Raw genomic sequence first — 19,815 nt, forward strand, 5'->3', positions numbered from 1 at the left:
GCTGATCCTCCAGAGTCAGGGCTAGTCACCGCTGATCCTCCAGAGTCAGGGCTAGTCACCGCTGATCCTCCAGAGTCAGGGCTAGTCACCGCGGATCCTCCTGAGTCAGGGCTAGTCACCGCGGATCCTCCTGAGTCAGGGCTAGTCACCGTTGACCTTCAAGGACTGAGTCAAGTCACCGGTGATCTTCAAGGACTGAGTCAAGTCACCGGTGATCTTCAAGGACTGAGTCAAGTCACCGGTGGTCTTCAAGGACTGAGTCAAGTCACCGGTGGTCTTCAAGGACTGAGTCAAGTCACCGGTGGTCTTCAAGGACTGAGTCAAGTCACCGGTGGTCTTCAAGGACTGAGTCAAGTCACCGGTGGTCTTCAAGGACTGAGTCAAGTCACCGGTGGTCTTCAAGGACTGAGTCAAGTCACCTCTGATCTTCATGAACAAAGGCAAGTCACCTCTGATCTTCATGAACAAAGGCAAGTCACCATTGATCTTCATGAGCAAATGCAAGTCACCAATGATCTTCATGAGCAGTGTCAGGCCAGCACCAATCTTCTGGAGTCCAGTAAGGACACCAGGGGATTACCAGAGTTTCGTTGTCCCATTGATCCAGCCGCACGGAGGTCTGCTCCGCCTTGGGGGGCTCTGGTCCTGACCACATGGCTGTGGTGGTCTTCTGCTCCGCCCTGGGGGCCTTCCGCCCTGACCACATGGTTGTGGGGGTCTTCCGCTCCGCCCTGGAGGACTCTGCCTTCGTCCACAAGGACGTGGTGGTCTTCTGCTCCGCCCTGGGGGGCTTCTGTCCTGACCACACGGTTGTGGTGGTCTTCTGCTCCGCCCTGGGAGGCTTCCGCCCTGACCACACGGTTGTGGTGGTCCTCTGCTCCGCCCTGGGGGACTCCAGTCTCCACCACACGGACGGTGTGGTCTTCTGCCCCGCCCTGGAGGGGCTTCATGTTGTTTTTTGTTTTTGTGTTCACTCCTGTCCCTGTTCCTCTCTGTGAGCCTGGCCCTCCGTCCCTCCCCCTGAACCTCCTCCGGTCCTCCTCCCTCCTGGTCTCTCTGTTTTGTGTCTACACTTCTGGTATCTGTTCCCCATGATTTTTTTTTTCTGGCCCTCCGTCCCTCCCCCTGAGCCTCCACCTGTCCGCCTCCCTCCTGGTCTCTGTTTTGTGTCTGTCGTGGAGCGTCTGGGAGCCGCTCCGTAGAGGGGGGGTACTGTCACAGTGTCTGGGTTGTGTCCCTGGGTTTCCACTAGATGTCCCCCTTTCTCACGGTGTCTGTCACCTTATCACTTCCTGTTCCCTTATTTGGTCACCTTCCTCCTTGTTAGTAATTGATTGTTCCCCACCTGTCTCCTGTTCCCTCATTATCCTTCTGTGTATTTATACCCGGTCTGTCTGAGTCTGTGTTACGGAGTCCTTGTTTAATGTTGAGGTTATTTCATGTCCGTCATCTTGCCTTGCCTTGCCTTGCCTTGTCCTCGTGTCTTGTATATTTGGATATTCTGGTTTTGACCCTGCCTGGACTGTTTACCCCTTTGGATTACCCTTTAAATAAATATCATACCCGCACTTGGTTCTATCTCCGTGCCTCATTGGATCCCTGCCGTGACACTTTAGGCATGACGCGAAGTGGGGAAAAAAACCTTAGCTATTCTAAATTCACTGTAAACCACGGCTTCACAGGGCTTATTGCTTTTATAAAACGGTTGTTCCATATATGTAGCAAGGTTTCACAGAATACAAAAAGCAATTAAAATGTAATGCTATTAATAAAAAGATTCTTCTGCCAAATAATGTAGTTCCTCTGAAATAGCTGTGGTTGCAACTATCTGTTTTATAAATTGCCTTTTGCACTTTTATAACTTATAGATCTGTGCTCTTAACAGCACTTCCCACAGCTTCATAGTTGGCTTGAATGTTCCTACTGTTGTGCTTCCTTTTAAGCTATACTGCTTTTTTCTTATATTTATCTACTAATAGTCACACTAACCCTTGACCTCTGACCTTTGACCTTTAACTCATAGAGGATGACATCTCGTCTGCCTCAAATCGCAGTGCCTTTGCAGGTAACACATCTAGTACAGTTATGTCTAATGTCCAGTTAAAGCCTCTAACAATCAATCCCCTTTTTAAAATTCTTCCTCTAACATTCTGAAAATAATTATATAAGTTAACATGGTTAATTAGTATATTGTTCTCTTGCAGGTCGACCCGACCCCCCTCAGGATCTTGAGCTCTCTGACCCTTCAGCACGTAGTGTTAGACTCACCTGGGTGCCTGGGAATGAAAACAACAGTCCTGTTACGCGTAAGTTCAGAGTATAGAGTCTTATGTCTACATTGGCCATAGTTCAGTGATTGAACTTTGTCTTCATTACTTTGTCGATGCTCTTGTGTGTCTTTTATGTTTTAAAGACACAGTTCACATTGATCAGACAAGTAAATATGACCTATAAAAACCATCCAGTTGTCACATCTGACATCAACCAGTGTTATATTGTTATCCTGTTTTCCTTAAAAGAAATGTCAGTAAGTCTTTTTGGTGAATAGAACCAAATGAATTGAGTAATTTAATTATTTTTGAGATTGACTACAAGCCATTTTACCTGAAGATCATTTTATCTTCAATATCATGCACCTTTGAGTTTCCTTCTCTGCGTAGGTTTATTGACAAGCAGCAGGAATAAATGCTTTTTAACTCTTTATTTTAAAGAGACTTAATTATTATACCATTGTGTCTTCTTGCATTACTACAGATTTCCTTGTGCAGTTTGAAGAGGACAAGTGGGAGCCGGGGAAGTGGCAGAACCTCTCTATATTTGGTGGCAACCTAAACTCAGTCAACCTGCAACTGTCACCCTTTGTCAACTACCAGTTCAGAGTGATTGCAATCAATGCTGTGGGCCAGAGTCAACCCAGCCTACCCTCTGCCCGCTATCAGACCAGTGGAGCCCGTAAGAGATCAGCAGCAACCATAAGCCCTGACAGAAATGTGTTTGAGAGTGTGCTTAAACAGTCATTTAGTAACATATAATGATTTGTTTCAGCTCCTGATGTTGTGCCGAGTGGTCTTAAAGGCTGGGGAAGCAAGAAGAACAACATGGAGATCACATGGCAGGTAAAATGAACCATGATTTAATTAAGTACCTCAAAAAACTAACAAAAAGGAAAAACAGACCGATATGACGGTTAGTGAGCTAATCTATCTGTACATTTCATAGGCACTTAAGAGCACAGAAAGGAATGGGTTAAACCTGCGATACATGGTCTCATGGAGAAGGAAGGACACTGAGGAAGAGTGGAATAACATAACCACAACCAGAACGAAGCACATTATTCATAATACAGACACCTATGTCCCATTTGAGATCAAAATAAAGGCCATCAATGACTTTGGACACAGCCCTGAGTCAAACATAGTCATTGGTTATTCTGGGGAAGACAGTGAGTACTAATATTTCATATTTAATGACACTTTTATAGTCTTTTCTAGTTTCTTTTATACTTATACTGTTTTTTCCCCATCAGAACCATCCGCTGCACCAACAGACCTCCGGGTGTCGAAGATCAACAGCACCAAAGTGAATGTACACTGGGTGGCTGTGGACCCCAGCACTGTGAACGGAGAGTTTAAAGAGTACAAGGTGAGTGAACAAACATCTGCCTGAAACATTTTACTTATTTGCTACCATTGCTGATTCAGTATTTATATCATATTCTCAGTTGTACTACTGGCGGGAAGCCAGCCTCATTAAGGGCCTGAAAGTGAACAAGACAAAGTTGCATAAAGGCTTCTTCACCACGGCAGAACAGCCCTCTGGCATCCTGACAGACCTTTTTCCATATAGCAAATACAAGATATACATGGTGGTGGCTAACAGAGAATATGAGGGACCACAAAGCAACACTGTGGAGTTCTACACCAAGGAGGGAGGTAGGATTCACCATACTGTGCTTTAGTGGTGAAGAATGAGCTATGACGAGACGTCAAATATGTGACGTTTGTATCCAAAATCAGAATATGAACAGCTTTCATAATCCTTTCACAGAGCCAGGGGCTCCAAAGTACTTTAGGATTCAGAGGCACACAGGTGTGGTTCACCTGAAGTGGGACAAGCCTCTGGAGCCGAACGGTGTCCTGATAGGATACACACTTGAATACCACACAGGTGAGCTCATCATACACAAAGAGAAATCGGCCACAAGTTTTCCACAAATATCATATTTACGAATTCCTAGTACATAAATGACTGAGAAAAGTTGTATTAACGAGTGGAAAACTCATAATTCTAGATCATGCACAAGCTTTTTATGGTTATTTGAAACATGGCAAAAAAATGGATCTATAACATAAATTATATGCATCTATTATATGTATCTCTATACTGTCGCAATCAGAGAGAGGAAAGCAAGTCTGTAGTGAATGCTGCAAAGTTAATCACTCAACTTTAATGTTTTATTTTATTCAATGGTATGTTTCCACTTTAAATGCTTTACACTTTGTAATAATAACATATGCCCGTCTTGGAGTTAGGAGTTTACCAGATGCACTTGAAAGCAACAAAAATCAAGTTTCCCAGTCATAATTATGGTGGCGTTCATGTACATCAATTCACAAATGCAATCTTTCCAACATGACTTGAATGCACCATGAGCACTTGAATTTTGCACAGTGCAAGCCCTGCTGAAATGTTCTTCATGAAGTGTAAAAATCTAGCACACTTATTCATTCTGTTTTGCATGTGTGATTCCAGTGAATGGCACACAGGAGGGAGAGAGGAAGGTCGAGCATTTTCAACCCAACGTGACAGAGTACATCATGAATCTACCTAACCGCTTCACACGGTTCAAGTTCTACCTTGCAGCCCGCACACAGGTCGGAGCAGGAGAAGTGTACGCCGTGGAGTCACCACATTTCACTAATGAAGGTCAGCAAGCGAGTCGTCTCACTCTGTGTTCTGTAAGCTGTTAATGAATCTGAGAGCAGAATCATTGGATGTTCCTGTCTGAGCTCCACCCCGTCGTTCTCTTTTTTCTGATAATACTTTACTGTCTCCTTCACACTGTTGTTTCCGATGCTTTGTGATGTCTTTAACTCTGTCTGTTTCTTCTTTGACTTGCTTTCACCTGTCTCCCCTCTACTCCTCCTGTCTTTCCTGTGGTGTTGACTGAAGGCACCCCAGATACTGACTCTACAGTTGTAGGTAATGGGGAAATGGACTGCCTGCCTGTCTAACACCTGCCTTGCTCTGTCTCTGCTTCAGCCTCTGTGTCTTTTTCTCAAATTCTGTCTGTCTGCTTTTTAAATACGGTGCAGCTGCTTAAGTCAATGCCACACTCAAGATTCCTACACTGAAAAAAATAAAATAAAATTGGTGTAGAAACAATTTTGACTTAGAAAATTCTCAAGTAAATTTTCACAAATAATTGCACAGATTTGGCAAGAAACACTATAAATTAAGCATAAAATTGTGAAGTACACTGACTGAAACGGTACTTCTTGTATAATGTACTCAAATAATATTTGTTTTGTTTACAATCCACGAAAAACCCACAGATTTTTCTTTTAACTGTTTTTGTTGTATGTTTAATTAAATGCGAAGTGGATAGGTTGACCAAAAGTCATGGTATTGTTTTTGGCCCAGCTGAAATGTTTATATATTACAACTTGTTTTCAGGAGTTTATTGAATTAGATTTAATTGAAAACAATTTTTATATACAGACAGCTGCACTGTCAATAAATGCCTGTCCCTATCCATCTCTTTGTTGGTCTGCCAACCTTCATGTCACTGTGTGCTTTCAGGGATGGGCTCTTGCATTTTTGTGAATCACTGAATCTGCTCTCAGTGTAGATGATTCGAGTTTTACCTCTTTAAGATGCTGATACGATGCTATTGTGCCTGAAGCACCACACAAATAAGATAAAGTCATGTGTGGCTCTGATGTGATTTATTGACTGACACCTAATCCCTGATGGCACCTTGCTACATTAGCACTGACATCACTTCCTACCACATGCCTTGCTTGGCATATCCTAGCATGCTCCTATCATCATTTTATTTTTTAAATCTAGCCAGGAGCCAGATTGAACCACTTTGTTGTTAGTCTCTAGTTGTAATGCTTGATACAGTTGTTAGTGTTAGGGGAAGGGAAGTTAATGTTCAGATGATAGAAGAAAAAAATCTAAAAAAAAATCTTTGAAATTGTATTGTACATTGCCCGTTTTAGATTTAGAAGTTGCAAATAGTCAGAGAGGAGCAGTATGTGTGTTATTTGTGTAAATTACGACTTTCACCTCTTTCAAAGTGGATGCAAAATTATGATTAATACCCCCAAATGTCAAATCTATCAGTATTTCCATAGTTAATTAATGCTGTTAACATGCAAGACTAAGCTTTACAAAAGTGGCAGAAGTTTTTTTTTGTTTTCAATCATTCAAATTATGTTGTGCAAAATGCCTGTGTTGAAAGGAAATGTAATTTTTCATGCTAATATATGGATGAGCTTCTTATGGAACAGTAATGGAGTGATAATGTTTGGCTGTGAATCCATCCATGACAAAAATGGCATAATAATAAGTTAGTGTATTAGTGAAGTAATTATGAGCTGTTTTCTAGTATGTCTCCAGAAACTCCTTCAAAGTTGAAGTGTAGATTGTGCATGTGCAGGTCATATTGCAAGCATGAAAGTTAGTATTAGATAAAACAAAGCTGCAGATTGTAAGTGTTGTGCTGCTTAATTATTAAAAAGAGTGAATCAGCTCGCCATTATTCACAAACTGTTGCTTTGGCAATGCACGCCTCTGCTTCTGCTTGTGCCACCTTCATTTCTATTATGTCGAAGGATTTTTTTTTTTTTTTTGGTCAGATGGCGACATACAGGTAAGAGTCCACTAAGTTACAGCTGATTGGCTGTGTTGATCTTAGACCACATCCCTGTGCAAAAGTCTCACATCCATTAGCATGTTTTGGTCTGGCAAAACTTGATGTCACCAAGCGCTCTAGGCCTCTCTGACACTCTCTGTCTGTTTTAACCTTTGCCAGCATATTTATGGATTGCTCTCACTTTTTAGTTTTGCCTGTAAGGTTGAATTTGGAAACTGCTTCTATAGTTTTTGTTATGGAGTCTGTTAATCAAAACAGCATTGTTTCCAAGCTAAAAGCAAGCAAAGATATACAATCTTTCATTATGAATCTCTATCTTGGATAATGATTCTATCCACTGTGTTCTAATGGATTTCCACACATTTTCTCTTTTAGTATTGACAGCTCTGCAATGTTTGTTTGTTTGTTAAATCCCAGATATTAGTTTATATTTCCGGTTGTTTCAAAATGGCAGTAAGATCTGAGTATATTTTAGCATTTTGCAGAGCGTTGCACAGCTTGTAGTGACCCTGTTTTCCCCCTTGGAGGTGCACAACAATCAATTTTTAGACACCCTCTATGAAACCTCTTAAGTATTCCTCAGTGGAATTATGTGGATGAATATTTCATATATATTTCAAAAAATATTTGAGAAAGTAATACCAATTAAACAAACAATGCAAGCATTACAAAATGTTGGCATCTTAAAAATGCAAATATTGTTCAAGGCATGACATATTCTCTGGTCATTCTAGAACCAGGAAACTGAGTTCTTATACATGCACATACTATTATCAGTGAAAGGTTTAGGGATGGTACAGTTTTTAAAATGTTTTTGAAAAGTCTCTTATGCTTGCAAAGGCTACATTTATTTTAGCAAAATACTTTACAGTAAAAACAGTAAAATAGTGAAATGTTCTTAATATTTAAAATATCTGTTTTCTATGTTAATATATTTTACTCCAGTCTTCAGTGTCACATGATGATTGCAAAAATCTTATTAAATGCTTATTATAAATCTAATCATTATAAATGTTACTGTCAATTTTAATGATTATAATACATCCATGCTTAATATAAATATTAATACTCTTTGAACCTTTGACTGGTAGTGTATGTGTGTGTATGTATTTTCATATAGTTCATTCACAGTGTGAATAGTATAAATAGCAGGTAGAATGCAGTAGATAATATGCAGTGTATAGTATGCCAGTATTCCATTCGAAACATGGCCACTCTCTTTCACTGAATACGTTTTGGAAAAAGAGAACTGTGGGAATTCCATTTAATTAACTCATTCTTTTTCTGTGTTTTCTCACTTCTCTTTGTCTCTCTTGTGCTTAACCCTGGGACCTTCACCTTAACTTCTCTGTGTTCTTCCTCTCAGCCGTTAACTTTACGGATGCCTTGATGTTCGAAACTCCTCCTCCTCCCCCTCCCCTCTCCACCGACCCAATCCCAACAATACTTACCCCAGAACCAACCACACCAGCCCCTACAACTGCTGCTCCGCCCAAACCTACTACTACTACCACTACTACCACTACAACTACCACAACTACTACCACCACTACTACAACAGCTTCCACTGCGGTTCTTCCTGTTCGGCCCATGTCTCCTAAAACAGTGGATTGGAAAATGCTGGGTATCTGATAATGACAGTGTTCACTGGAAACGCCCACAGTATAGATTCATTCAATCAAATCAGTGTGTCCTATTGTTTAGATGACATTTATTATGTATGACTGACTCGGTTAGTGGACCATTTAGGACAGGGCATGATTGATGTTCTCCCTGTTCCCTCACGGACACACAAAACTCAGATTATGCAGAATTAGAATTGACATTTGAATTACAAATATTTTTGTTGCATTAGAAAATTAAATGCATGCTCTGTAAACGATGAGATATTTAGAAGAACAAATTAGAAATGAAATCAGTAATATTGCTAAAATGCTCTAGTTTTAAAGACCCCATGAAAGTTTTCTTTCTTGTGTTAATGTATTTAAAGTGACAGTATTTACAGGTGTGACATGGCTGTTTTTAATAGCTAATAAGCTAAAAACTAAAATCTGCTGTGAACTATGAAACTATAATGTACCACTTACTATTGCTAGCAGATGGTTTAAAGGCCCCAATATACTAATATACTAAAAAAAAAAAACATTAATATTCTGTTTTCATATATCAGAACTACCCATGCTGCTGAAAGTGGTTTTTAGATGAATATTCAAATATATGCACATTTTTCCAGAAAGTTCACTTTGGGGAACTTTTTTAATTGTTTTGACCTACCAAAACAAGTTCCAAACAAACTTCATTTTGACCAGATTTAGTTTGAATAGACATCACACCAGTTCATTCTTCGATTTTGCTTGAGGTATATTGAGCTATATTTAAGTGTTGCTTTATGCATCACTACATTAATGATAATGGACAGGAAGTTTCGTTAATTTGACTTTTTTTTTTCAAACAAAAATTTACATGTGCCCCAAAGGATATATTTTGGTCCATTTTCCTCAGAGGATAGTATATTATTTTGTCAGCTATACTAGCATATAGATGACCTCAAAGCTAAGTAATCTATATTATCTAAAAGATACAAAAGTCAAATTTAGGTTTCATGGGGTCTTTAAGTTGAAGCATGTGTACCAGTGTTTGTATCAGAAAATATTTAAGTGTACTCCTCTCCCACCTGTTCTGCATAGCCCCGAATGTAAAGATCTGGAATCTGACCGTGGATGCTAACAATGACTATGCTAACGTCAGCTGGAAGCACAACTTCTCCGTTGACAGCAGCGAGTTTGTGCTAGAGTTCACACTGGACAGTAAGAGCCAGATGCACCCTTTGAGAGCTTATGTAGGGAATGCTAGATTTTACTGGGACTGCTGGAGACCAAAATCTTCCTCTTGTAATGTTTAATTGGGCCTCATTTAAATGGCATATTTATAGAACATCACCATAAATATTACAGGGAGCTCATGTTTATTTGAAAGGGAGTTATTGTAAATGTTGTTTGAATTGTCCAGCATTTATGATATCTCCCTGTTGTGATTCTCTGTAATGTTTTTGTCCACAGTATTTGTTAACTTTTTACACCAAACTGAGGCATTGCTCCAGCATGTTACTCAATAATGTCATATCTAGCTGCAGTACTGCATTGTGCTATGTGTCATCAGCAGTCATGCATGCCCCGTTTAGAAAGCTCTAGTTCTCACTGATGGCTAAGAACAGGGAGAGATTTGACTAAATGTGGAGGAGAGACGCCTTGATACTGAAAAAATAAAATGACTGAGACCTGCTCTAACTGGACCACAGAGAATTTTGGTCCGTAAAAAAATGACTTTGAGGCACCCAGCAGTCTAATCTTATTATTTAAAGTCCTGCAATCACTTCATTTTTTTTTTTTTTTTTTTTTTACAGTTTTATCTTCTTCTTTTTTTTTAACCAGTAAAAAATATATAAACATTTTTAGGTGTACATTTATGTATAAGTTGTTTTCAGAAAACATGCTGCAAAAATTATATATAATTTGTTTAGCTTTTTAAATATAAATATATATATATATATTAAATATTATGTTAGATATTAATGAAATAATAAAATATTTGTTTCTTGTAATAAGCTTGAACCTTACTAAATATTGTTAGATTTATGCTTAAAACAAAACAGCACCTTATATTAATAAGCTCATATAATATAATATAATATAATGTAATATTGATTTCTTGGATAATTTATAGTGTTAGGTTTTTTAATCAAGTAATCTGTAAATCAAGACAAAATACTGATTTTATTTATTTACTTACTTACTTTACGCAGTGCCCTAAATTATTTTTGATTACACAGATGAATGTAAATCAAAAACCATTTTTCATCCTCCATTAATGTGCATGTTTAAGACGGTCACAGCATGAAAAAGATACATGCAATATGTAACTAGTTTTTGACTAGTGTATATTTCTCTACCAAAGTCTCTCTCTCTCTCACATGCTTTCTTGCTCTCTCTCTCTCGCTTGCTCCTTCGCCCTTGAGCTATCTGTCCGGCTCATCAGAAGTGATTGCTAACTCCACCCTTACCTCATCCATTGGGTTCCCAGCTGCACTCATTGTCTGGCTGCCCACAGCTGCTTGGCTTTTTGTTTATATTGGCCACCATTGTCCCATTCCATGATTAGATTATGCCAGCAAGCCTGCCACATCTGATTGATGCCCCTTGGGCTTTTTTCTTTTCTTTTTTTTTTTCTTTGGTGAAAACGTTTCGGAGAAAGATGATGATGGGGTCAATGTTTCTTACCAAAGGACTCACCAAAGGGGAGAGTCAGAGTAACATATTTAACCTTGAAACATGTTGTACAGTACATCCTGATGCAATATCCCATCAAGCCGGTGAAAATGTACTGTAGCAATCTGGGTTTCATCCAAGAGGTGCATCAATGTGGACTCTTACACTAAGGTGTACTGCATTATTATAGGGTCAGATTACATCAGGACCAATATGCACACATTCTCCAAAAGTACTTCCTATGTAGAATAACTATTTCATTATGTAATACTCCTTCTTCCTTCTCCCTCTTCCTCATCCTGTCACCATGTCCTGTCAAGATTGTGGCAGCTGCATGCATTCTGCGTGAGGCATGGTGTGTGACAATGTCTTGCTATATGTAGAAGCTCCTCAGCCCATATGAGATGTTTTGTAGTGATGTTTAAAAAGCTATCAGCAAATTTTGTGCATGTAATATGGGATTAAACATAATTAAAATGCACATGCACATTGCTTCTGATGCGGCGGTAGAGAATAACTTGACTTTAGTAAGGTATTATAGCAGTAGTTAAAGAAATAAAACTTTTGTCATCATTTACTCATCCTCATGTCGTTCCGAACCTGTATGAGTTTCTTTCTTATACTGAACAAAAAAAAAGATATTTTAAAGAATGCTGCTAATCAAATACTTGATGGTCCCCACTGCCGACATATATACAGGTTTGGAACCACAGGAGGGTGAGTAAATGATTCCAAAAGTGTAATAGTCCGAACAAACCCTGGATAGAATGTTTGTGGAATATCTGTGCCTTCCAAGCACAGAATTTTTTGTACGTTTTCTGAAAGCATTAATAAATGGGAATTTTCTAAAAGGGATACAGACTTACTTTCCAGCTCGTAGCTTCAGCTTGTAGATCTTGTAGCACTTTAAGGCGCTGTAATTGAATTTTCATATGCATATTATATAATCCAATGGCTGCTTGCTTCAAAGGCTCTTGTATATGATCACATTTTGATATGCAGGGATCTGCATCAAACTCATGCCAACCCATGAGTTACACAGTGCATGATGATTTCATTTAGGTTTCTTATGAACATCATGGAACCTCACTGAGTCATCATGCCCACCTTTTGACAATGCCTTTGGGATTTGTCTCTCCACTTCTCGGCTTCCTCAGAGATGAGATGCGGTCTGTGGGTAATTGAGACAACGTGCACCTCCCTCCACTCTAGACCGGAGTTCATTATAGCAAATCCAGTGTGAGATATTAAGCGGCAACTTCACATCAAAGCTTTTAAGAGGCGTCACTGAAGCAAATGATGCCCCTAATACACCAATGCCAGACTTTGATGTGTGCTGAGTGAAGATATTCCAGTATTCACTCACAGACTGCTTTTTATATACAATCTCACTTAAGAATTACCATCCTGAACAGGGAAGAATCTTGAATGTAGAGTGGATAAGGATGCAGCATGTTTCCTCAGTTAACAAACATGACCTGCTATCTTCGTTATGGTCAGTTTAGTTTGGGCTCGGTTTGATGGGCACCTCTCTTGTGTCTCCTCCTGAAGGTAATGGGTCGATGAAAAGCATACAAGTAAACCACCAGCCTCCCATTAAGCTGGCTGGGCTGGTGGCTGGGGCCAAGTATCGGTTGCGGGTGTATTCCCATGAGCACAACTCCATCAGCAGCGACTATGTCACGTTCGAGACAGGCAGAGGTGAGGGGTGGCCAAGGCACAAGGGAGAAAGAAAGGGTTCAACGTGTGACCTCAACCTTCTGAAATATAGAAAACTGTATGTTGTCATATTTACTGATTGGTAACTGGCACTGTGATTGGTAAAACATGGTGCTAGCAATACCAGGGGCATGGGTTCATTTCCCAGGGAGCAAAAATTATTTTGTGAATTTGTCATCGCTTCAGATGCATTAGCAAACTTGTTTTTCCAGCAGGATGCATATGTGTCTCAGGCAGTGCGAGCAAGATGAAATCTCACAGCATTTTGTGTAAAAGCACGTTCAATAAGATATTGATCCCTGTGATGATAAGCATCCCTGAGCCGTGTAAATACCATTTTAGGTGGGATGTTTGCTCTGTTTTTCGGGTATAGAAGATTGAGCTGATAATATAATCCAAACCATCAGCTTTGTTCCTCTGACTGATAGATCCCTCTGTGATTTTCCGCATAAAAACACCACTATTATTAGGCCTAAATTATTATATTATATCAGAGTAGACTCTAATGCCTGTGGTTTTTAAATTAAGTCTTCGACAAGCACATAAAATGCAATGTTCAAAAGTTTGGGTTCAGTAAAACAAAAAAGGTTAAAGAAATTGGGAACACATATGCATTTTTAATTAAGAGTTTTCCCTTAATAAACCCAAAATTTGCAGCTTATTAATATTTAGTAAAGTAGATGTTAAGTTTAGGTATGGGACATGATTAAGCAATGTAAAATATGGCCATGCAGAATAAAACATTTTATGTGCTTTATGAATACTAATAAACAGCAAGTATGCTAGTAATATGCATGCTAATAAGCAGTTATAGTTAATAGTGAGAATTGGCCCCTAAAATAAATTGTTACCAAGAAATTCATAGTTTTATATATCAAGGATACAATAAATTGTTCATTTGTGGCAGTAAAACAATATATATTTATTACTTCTATTATAGACTTCTATTTTAAATAATTTTCTATTTATCAAAGAATCATGAAGAATATGTCTCATGGTTACCGCAAAAATATTAAGCAGCACAACTGTTTACAACAATCTTTTGCACATGATCCTGATTTCTGAAAGATCATGTGACACTGAAGACTGTAGTAATGGCTTCTGGAAATTTACTACATTTTACAATATATTAAAACATATTTAAATATATATTTTAAAATAATTATTTAAGAACTACCGAGCCCGAACTTCTGTACTCTTGTGTATATCCAAATTACTTTCAATAGAACTGAAAAAAAATAATAATAATAATAGACCATTCTTAAGAATCACTTTATAATATTAGGAGAGACTAACATTTTTCACAAGATGCATCTATTAAAAAGTGTTTTTTTTATTTTATTTTGTTGTTGTTTGTTAGTTTTTTTTGAAAAGGGGAGTATTTGATGATGCGGTTAAACCGAGCTTTACTCAGGTTTCATTTTCATCAGATAACTCTTCATGGAGAGAGCACCCTGTGCTCTGATGTTATTATCAGGATGGATAATTTAAATCCAGATCTGCAGTTCTTACCGCTAATGTGTTTTTGATAAAGGATGGCTGTCAAATGACTCCTACCATGTTGCTGAAAGTCAGTGAGATTTATTAGGTTCTCCATTTGTTAGTGTGTTCAGCTGTTCGCAGGCTCGATAAATCATGCAGGGGGAGAACAAGCTTCTTAATGTGTAAAATTATCTGTGGGAGTTGATTTCTAACATTCTTGCTCATGAGTATATCATTATGAAACTTAAACATTTTATTCTGTACCTCTCTTTTTCTCCTCCCTCTGTGTGTGTGTGTTTGTTTGGTTGTTAACAGCCTACAAGGAGCAGGAAGACATTGCTACTCAGGGCTGGTTCATTGGGTTGATGTGTGCAGTCGCTCTATTGGTTCTCATCCTGCTCATCGTTTGTTTCATCAAGAGGAGTCGTGGAGGAAAATATGCAGGTATGCAGCAAATACACAGCCACATTAACCTAGTGTTATGTATTTATGATATATAAATTGTTTTCACATGTTTTTTTTCTTTGTTTTTTTTTTTTACTAGTGAGAGAAAAGAAAGACCTCCCCTTAGATAATGTTGACCATAAAGACCAAGATGGTTCATTTGACTATCCGTAAGTTTGCACTTTTGATCATTTATACCATACAAGTAAGCTGTTTTTATCCATAAACAGCTTTTTGGGTTCATATGAAGGGAAATGACTTTCAATAATCTTACTTTTGAACTGTTTATATGCACTCTCTGCTACTTATGATATTGAACCTATTGATGAATAACTTTGTTTTACCTGTTACAGGTCCTGAACTTAGCTCTAACCCTGCAGAGGGGAATATGCCTTTCTCATTTTAAACAAAAATAATAACTAACCATGTAAACCAAACAAATTTTAATTAACAACTTATATAAACACCCCAAAAACATTTGTTGATAAGGCTTTTATATTACCTAAACAGAAAATAAGCCTGCTGTGGTTAATATAGATCTCAGTTCAGCTAGAAAACAATGCACCGATTTCTCAGGAAACAGTTCGGCACCAACACCATTGCAACATTTCAAATTTTAGAAGTTTTTATTTTAACATTTACGGTATATTTATTTTATTTCAGCTGTTTTGCAATCAAAGAAAACCATTAGAACAATTTTAGTTTTAGTTAACTAGCACTGGCACTTGATGGCTTTTGTTCGGATCACTGTGTTACACTGTTGGCCTTTTTTTAGGGCGGTGTGAACCTTAACAAACAAGCATTTTTCTACCTGTCATCCTTAATTTATTTATATTTGACGTGTAAGCGCACATCTTTTAAGATGTTGTGGATATTACAACCTTGGTACAAAGAGTAAAGGGAAGTGTCTGTGAGGGCTTTAGGCAGATGTTATACAATATCTCTAGCTCGATAAGCTATTAATTGTCATGTTACTTATGCAATGTTATGAATAAACACTTCAAAGTTAAAATCTTCAGTTGGAGGACAATATAAATAGTGTAATATTTTATTTTGCTTGTAAATTTTAACATCCATGGTGGATTTTGGGAAATAGTGTTCTAGCCTGTGTATGTGAGCTCATAGAGTACATTGTAGGTACAGTGGTGGCCAAAATAGAAGTGATTTGTACTGTTTTTATCCACTTTTAACTTTAATATTTGGTTATGTCCACCTTTTGCAGAAATTACAGTAGCACATTTCTCTGCGGTGTCAGTATATTAGCTGATAACTTCAACACTAATGTTATCCCATGCCTTCTGCGACTCAAGTCAAAAGCTTTCCTTTGGATGTTCAATAGATCTGTCCAGTTTCTTTTCCAACTTGCCCCAAATTTGCTCAATGGGGCCACTTCTGTTAAAAACGATTTACAAAAACAATTACAAAACCGCTATATATAGGCAACAGGGAGCAGTTTCAGATACAGTAAGAGCTTCTCCAACACTGCACTTAAGATACATTTGACATTCCAGTAGAAATGTAACATGGATTTGTACAGTAGTTGTGATCCTCTTAACAACTAATTGAAAAACATGCTCTAACCATTTGGACTATAGCATTTTTAATAAAACCACTCATGTGTCACATTATTAACAGTTATGTAATATTAAATGGTTCACCTTTCCTCAAAGCTAATTCACTTTAAGGAGATCAAGACCACAGATATTCAGTAACTGATTCGCTTAATAATGCTGAGAAGCTGATCCCTCCCTTTCTACTTTCTAACGTCTCTCTCATCTAACATGTGAATGATGTGGTCAGCTCCATCTTCATGATCCCTTTTCTTCCCCCTCCTCTTTCAAATTGGCGGCTGGGTTGTTAAGGAACGAGAACAGGTATTTGGTTTCAGCACTTCATCTCAGCCTGAGCATGTCATTGGTTAGACTACATGTGGATGGCAGAACGGGGACTAAAGCTGTCTAATCAATGTTTGATCTCTATAAAAAAGGTGTTAAACTCCTTGGTCCCTTTATTTTGGATGTAATCCAGCAATTTTATGAAAGTAAACACACCGTGTCCTAACCAAACACGATGCAATAAAGCAGCCAGAGTGAAAAGCCAGCTACTAGCATCTCAGGTGTGGATAGAGACAGGATGTTTTCAGGGTTTTACATAAAACATGACCCATATGTCCTCTTTTTCCTATGTCCTGGCAGGGATCTCTAAATTGCCTAAAATGTGCAGGTTTAGGCTTTGCACTCTAAAGTTCTCATACATTAAATGTACGAATATTTGCAGTGGTTTGATCGTTCTTTGTAAATCCCACCTTCTCACAGGCCACCATTGATTGATTATGTGCAATGCTTTTATGCAATTAGTCAAACTACTTTTCAGTCATTACCTTCATCAACTAAGATAACAATAAGAAAACAGACAAAACGCAGACATTTTATGCAATTTAGAAATCCCAGCTAATACATATCTGGGAAAAAAAAAAAACATATGGTCACCCTAAACATAATGTAACATAATGATATGGCTGTGCTTTTTAAGAAGAGCAGACTGCTTGTCCCTTGAAACTTGCCCGTTTAGGACACGGTGCTGTAAACTCTTACAGCACCACTTACAGTAAAACACTTATAGCATGGTTCATAAAAAGCCGTTCAGAGTGAATTGGAATATGTATTAAAAGCTTTGGCCTGAAATAAAATATCAATTACTGAAGCATTTTATTCCGTCTTGAAATCATTTTGACTCTTTTATAAATAAAATGATGATAATAATGATCTCTTATTTTTTCATTGTAAGGTTAATATTTTAAAAGCTGGTACTGTAATGTCATGGTTAATTTGTCAAAAAGGAACCAAGGATCTTCCTCCCATGTTCAACACCCTTGAAATGTTGTTCAATGGAAAGTGCAGTACACAAAATTCAATGACAGCATGAAACATAAAATAAATGATTCTACTTTGTTAGAAGAAACTCAGTTGAACATATATTTGCATGCAAGGAGTTTGCTAAGAAAATTTATGTTTTTTCACTTCATTGAGCCTATGATGCCCTTTGGCTTTCAGAATTTATAATGCATTTCCTACAATTTGAGAGGAGAGTCTGCTGTAAATTAGAGCCCTTGGGTTTTGTCAGTGATCTGTATTCAATTGAATGCCACAGATTATTTGCTGAGGGCTGTTTATAATGATGATGTTCACTGCATCATTTTCTTTTTCCTATTATTTCCTCTTTAAAGCACACTTTGTTGACACAAATATTTTGTTTTATTCATTTTTTTCTCACTCTTACTCCTTTAATAATTATTTTTTTTATTCTTGGGTGTTTTCCATTCCTGTTGGTCCAATGAAGGTCTCTTGAAAGGGAAAGGTATGAAAAGAGTGGCATTAATTTCACCATTCTTTGGACTATTAATCAAGAACTAAAGCTTTTTCTGACTTGCATTTTTTATTTTAATTGATTAATACATGTCCTTCTCTTTTAGTATTGATAAATGACTGAAAGAATACATTAGGATACATAACATGTGTAACTTATATTTTTTCCTGTCATTTTAACATGACTCATAATTCATGCCTCAAAATTGATGTTGTTAGAATATAGCAATTTAACAAATTTGTAAATTTAATCATTTTATTTATAGGGCTGTCAATTTAAAGTAATGGTTTACCCATAAATGAATATTTGCTGGAATTGTACTCACCCACACATCATCCAAGATGTAGAAGAGTTTGTTTCTTCATCAGAATGAGAGTCCAAACAGCTTGAAAACCATCACAATAATCCACACTGAATGTATCTGTCATTTAGCATCTACTGTAGTAAAGTGCAAAGCTGGTTGAAGAACTGAAATCATATGAATTACTTGTGGATTAGTGCAATGGTTTTTGACTCGCATTCTGGCGGCATCCATTAACTGTAAAGGATACATCGATTTGACAAATCGGCATGTAATGTAATGTAATTTTACATTTTTATTTGACAGCCCTATCTATGCGTTTATTAATTCATTAATTAATTTGCTTGTAAAATATTTGTAAAAAAAATTAGGCTACCTGATCTCATGATAAAAACGTACCTGTGGGATTTTTTTTTTCGCCAGACACGAAGTAAGGTTACGTACCAATAAGTACATATCACTGCAGTTTCCAGCAGAATTAACACTAGAGTCGGTAAAACAGCAAGTGCTTGTAATCGTTTTCATACACCGTTAATATTACAGCTTCGTATGTTTCACTTTCCGAACGTAATAAGCTTGCTCGGTACCTCAGCCAGCACAGAATTGTACATAATATGCGGAATCCTTGTGTACAAATCCCATGAAAAACATTACTCACAATGAAAGAGCTGAAAGATGAGGGATCGAAAAACAAGCTAAAATGGCATGCTTGTGATTGTGTTTTTACATCACTTTCACTTTTGTTCATACCATTTGGGTGGCACTATATTTTCAAAAATCAAGGAGCATTAGAGTTATAGTGCCACTCAACTCTAGAGCATATCGAAACATACATGGGGGTATGTATTTCGCATCTTGCGAAAAAATTCCCACAGGTACATTTGCAATTAGGTGTATGCAACAAGCCATAATTCATGCATCACGTCATCACAGTTTTCATATATCCTGTAAAAATTATGTACAGTATGAAATACAGATTGCTTTCGCTCATTGAAAATCAGTTTTTCCACTGTTTAAGGTGAAATCAGGAGATACTGTGAGTTTAAGGACTGATCGATTAAATCAAAAACCCATTCTCTTTATTCCCTGAACTCTTGCTGGTGCAGAGAGTGTGTTTGGTGGGGGAAAAGCATTTCCTGAATGTGCCTTATTGAATCTAAAGATAAATAACTAAACGGCCATGATTTTCCAGTTGTCATGGTGCATGCACAGAACTGCATAATCTGGTTATATCCTGCTATTTCTATTTAATGTAAACACATTTGATGCAGAATTGTTCCTTGTCTATAGAAAGGATATATGCAGTTGGTAAAAGCATTTTTATGACCCGTACTGATTGATAATATCATGGAGCC

At 37.7% G+C, this 19,815-nt stretch overlaps 1 protein-coding gene across 9 annotated transcripts in view; it reads left to right on the forward strand.

Annotated features, from left to right (window-relative positions):
* The window catches only part of LOC132126740 (neurofascin-like), an 85,719-nt gene that overhangs the window by 56,026 nt on the left and 9,878 nt on the right, over positions 1–19,815 (forward strand). For 3 of the 9 annotated variants that reach the window (XM_059538198.1, XM_059538197.1, XM_059538199.1), the window contains 15 exons: positions 2,024–2,065; positions 2,205–2,306; positions 2,755–2,952; positions 3,046–3,116; positions 3,220–3,442; positions 3,527–3,642; positions 3,722–3,932; positions 4,048–4,167; positions 4,753–4,926; positions 5,173–5,202; positions 8,250–8,507; positions 9,571–9,690; positions 12,700–12,849; positions 14,665–14,793; positions 14,894–14,963. In XM_059538198.1, the coding sequence (XP_059394181.1) occupies positions 2,024–2,065; positions 2,205–2,306; positions 2,755–2,952; positions 3,046–3,116; positions 3,220–3,442; positions 3,527–3,642; positions 3,722–3,932; positions 4,048–4,167; positions 4,753–4,926; positions 5,173–5,202; positions 8,250–8,507; positions 9,571–9,690; positions 12,700–12,849; positions 14,665–14,793; positions 14,894–14,963 (2,014 nt within the window). Of the gene's footprint in view, positions 1–2,023; positions 2,066–2,204; positions 2,307–2,754; positions 2,953–3,045; positions 3,117–3,219; positions 3,443–3,526; positions 3,643–3,721; positions 3,933–4,047; positions 4,168–4,752; positions 4,927–5,172; positions 5,203–8,249; positions 8,508–9,570; positions 9,691–12,699; positions 12,850–14,664; positions 14,794–14,893; positions 14,964–16,655; positions 16,668–18,132; positions 18,151–19,815 lie in introns of all 9 variants that reach the window. The other 6 variants (XM_059538202.1, XM_059538204.1, XM_059538205.1 and 3 more) reach the window with 4 other exon arrangements.

The sequence above is a fragment of the Carassius carassius genome, chromosome 44, assembly GCF_963082965.1.
Source record: "Carassius carassius chromosome 44, fCarCar2.1, whole genome shotgun sequence".
NCBI classification, from domain to species: Eukaryota; Metazoa; Chordata; class Actinopteri; order Cypriniformes; family Cyprinidae; genus Carassius; species Carassius carassius.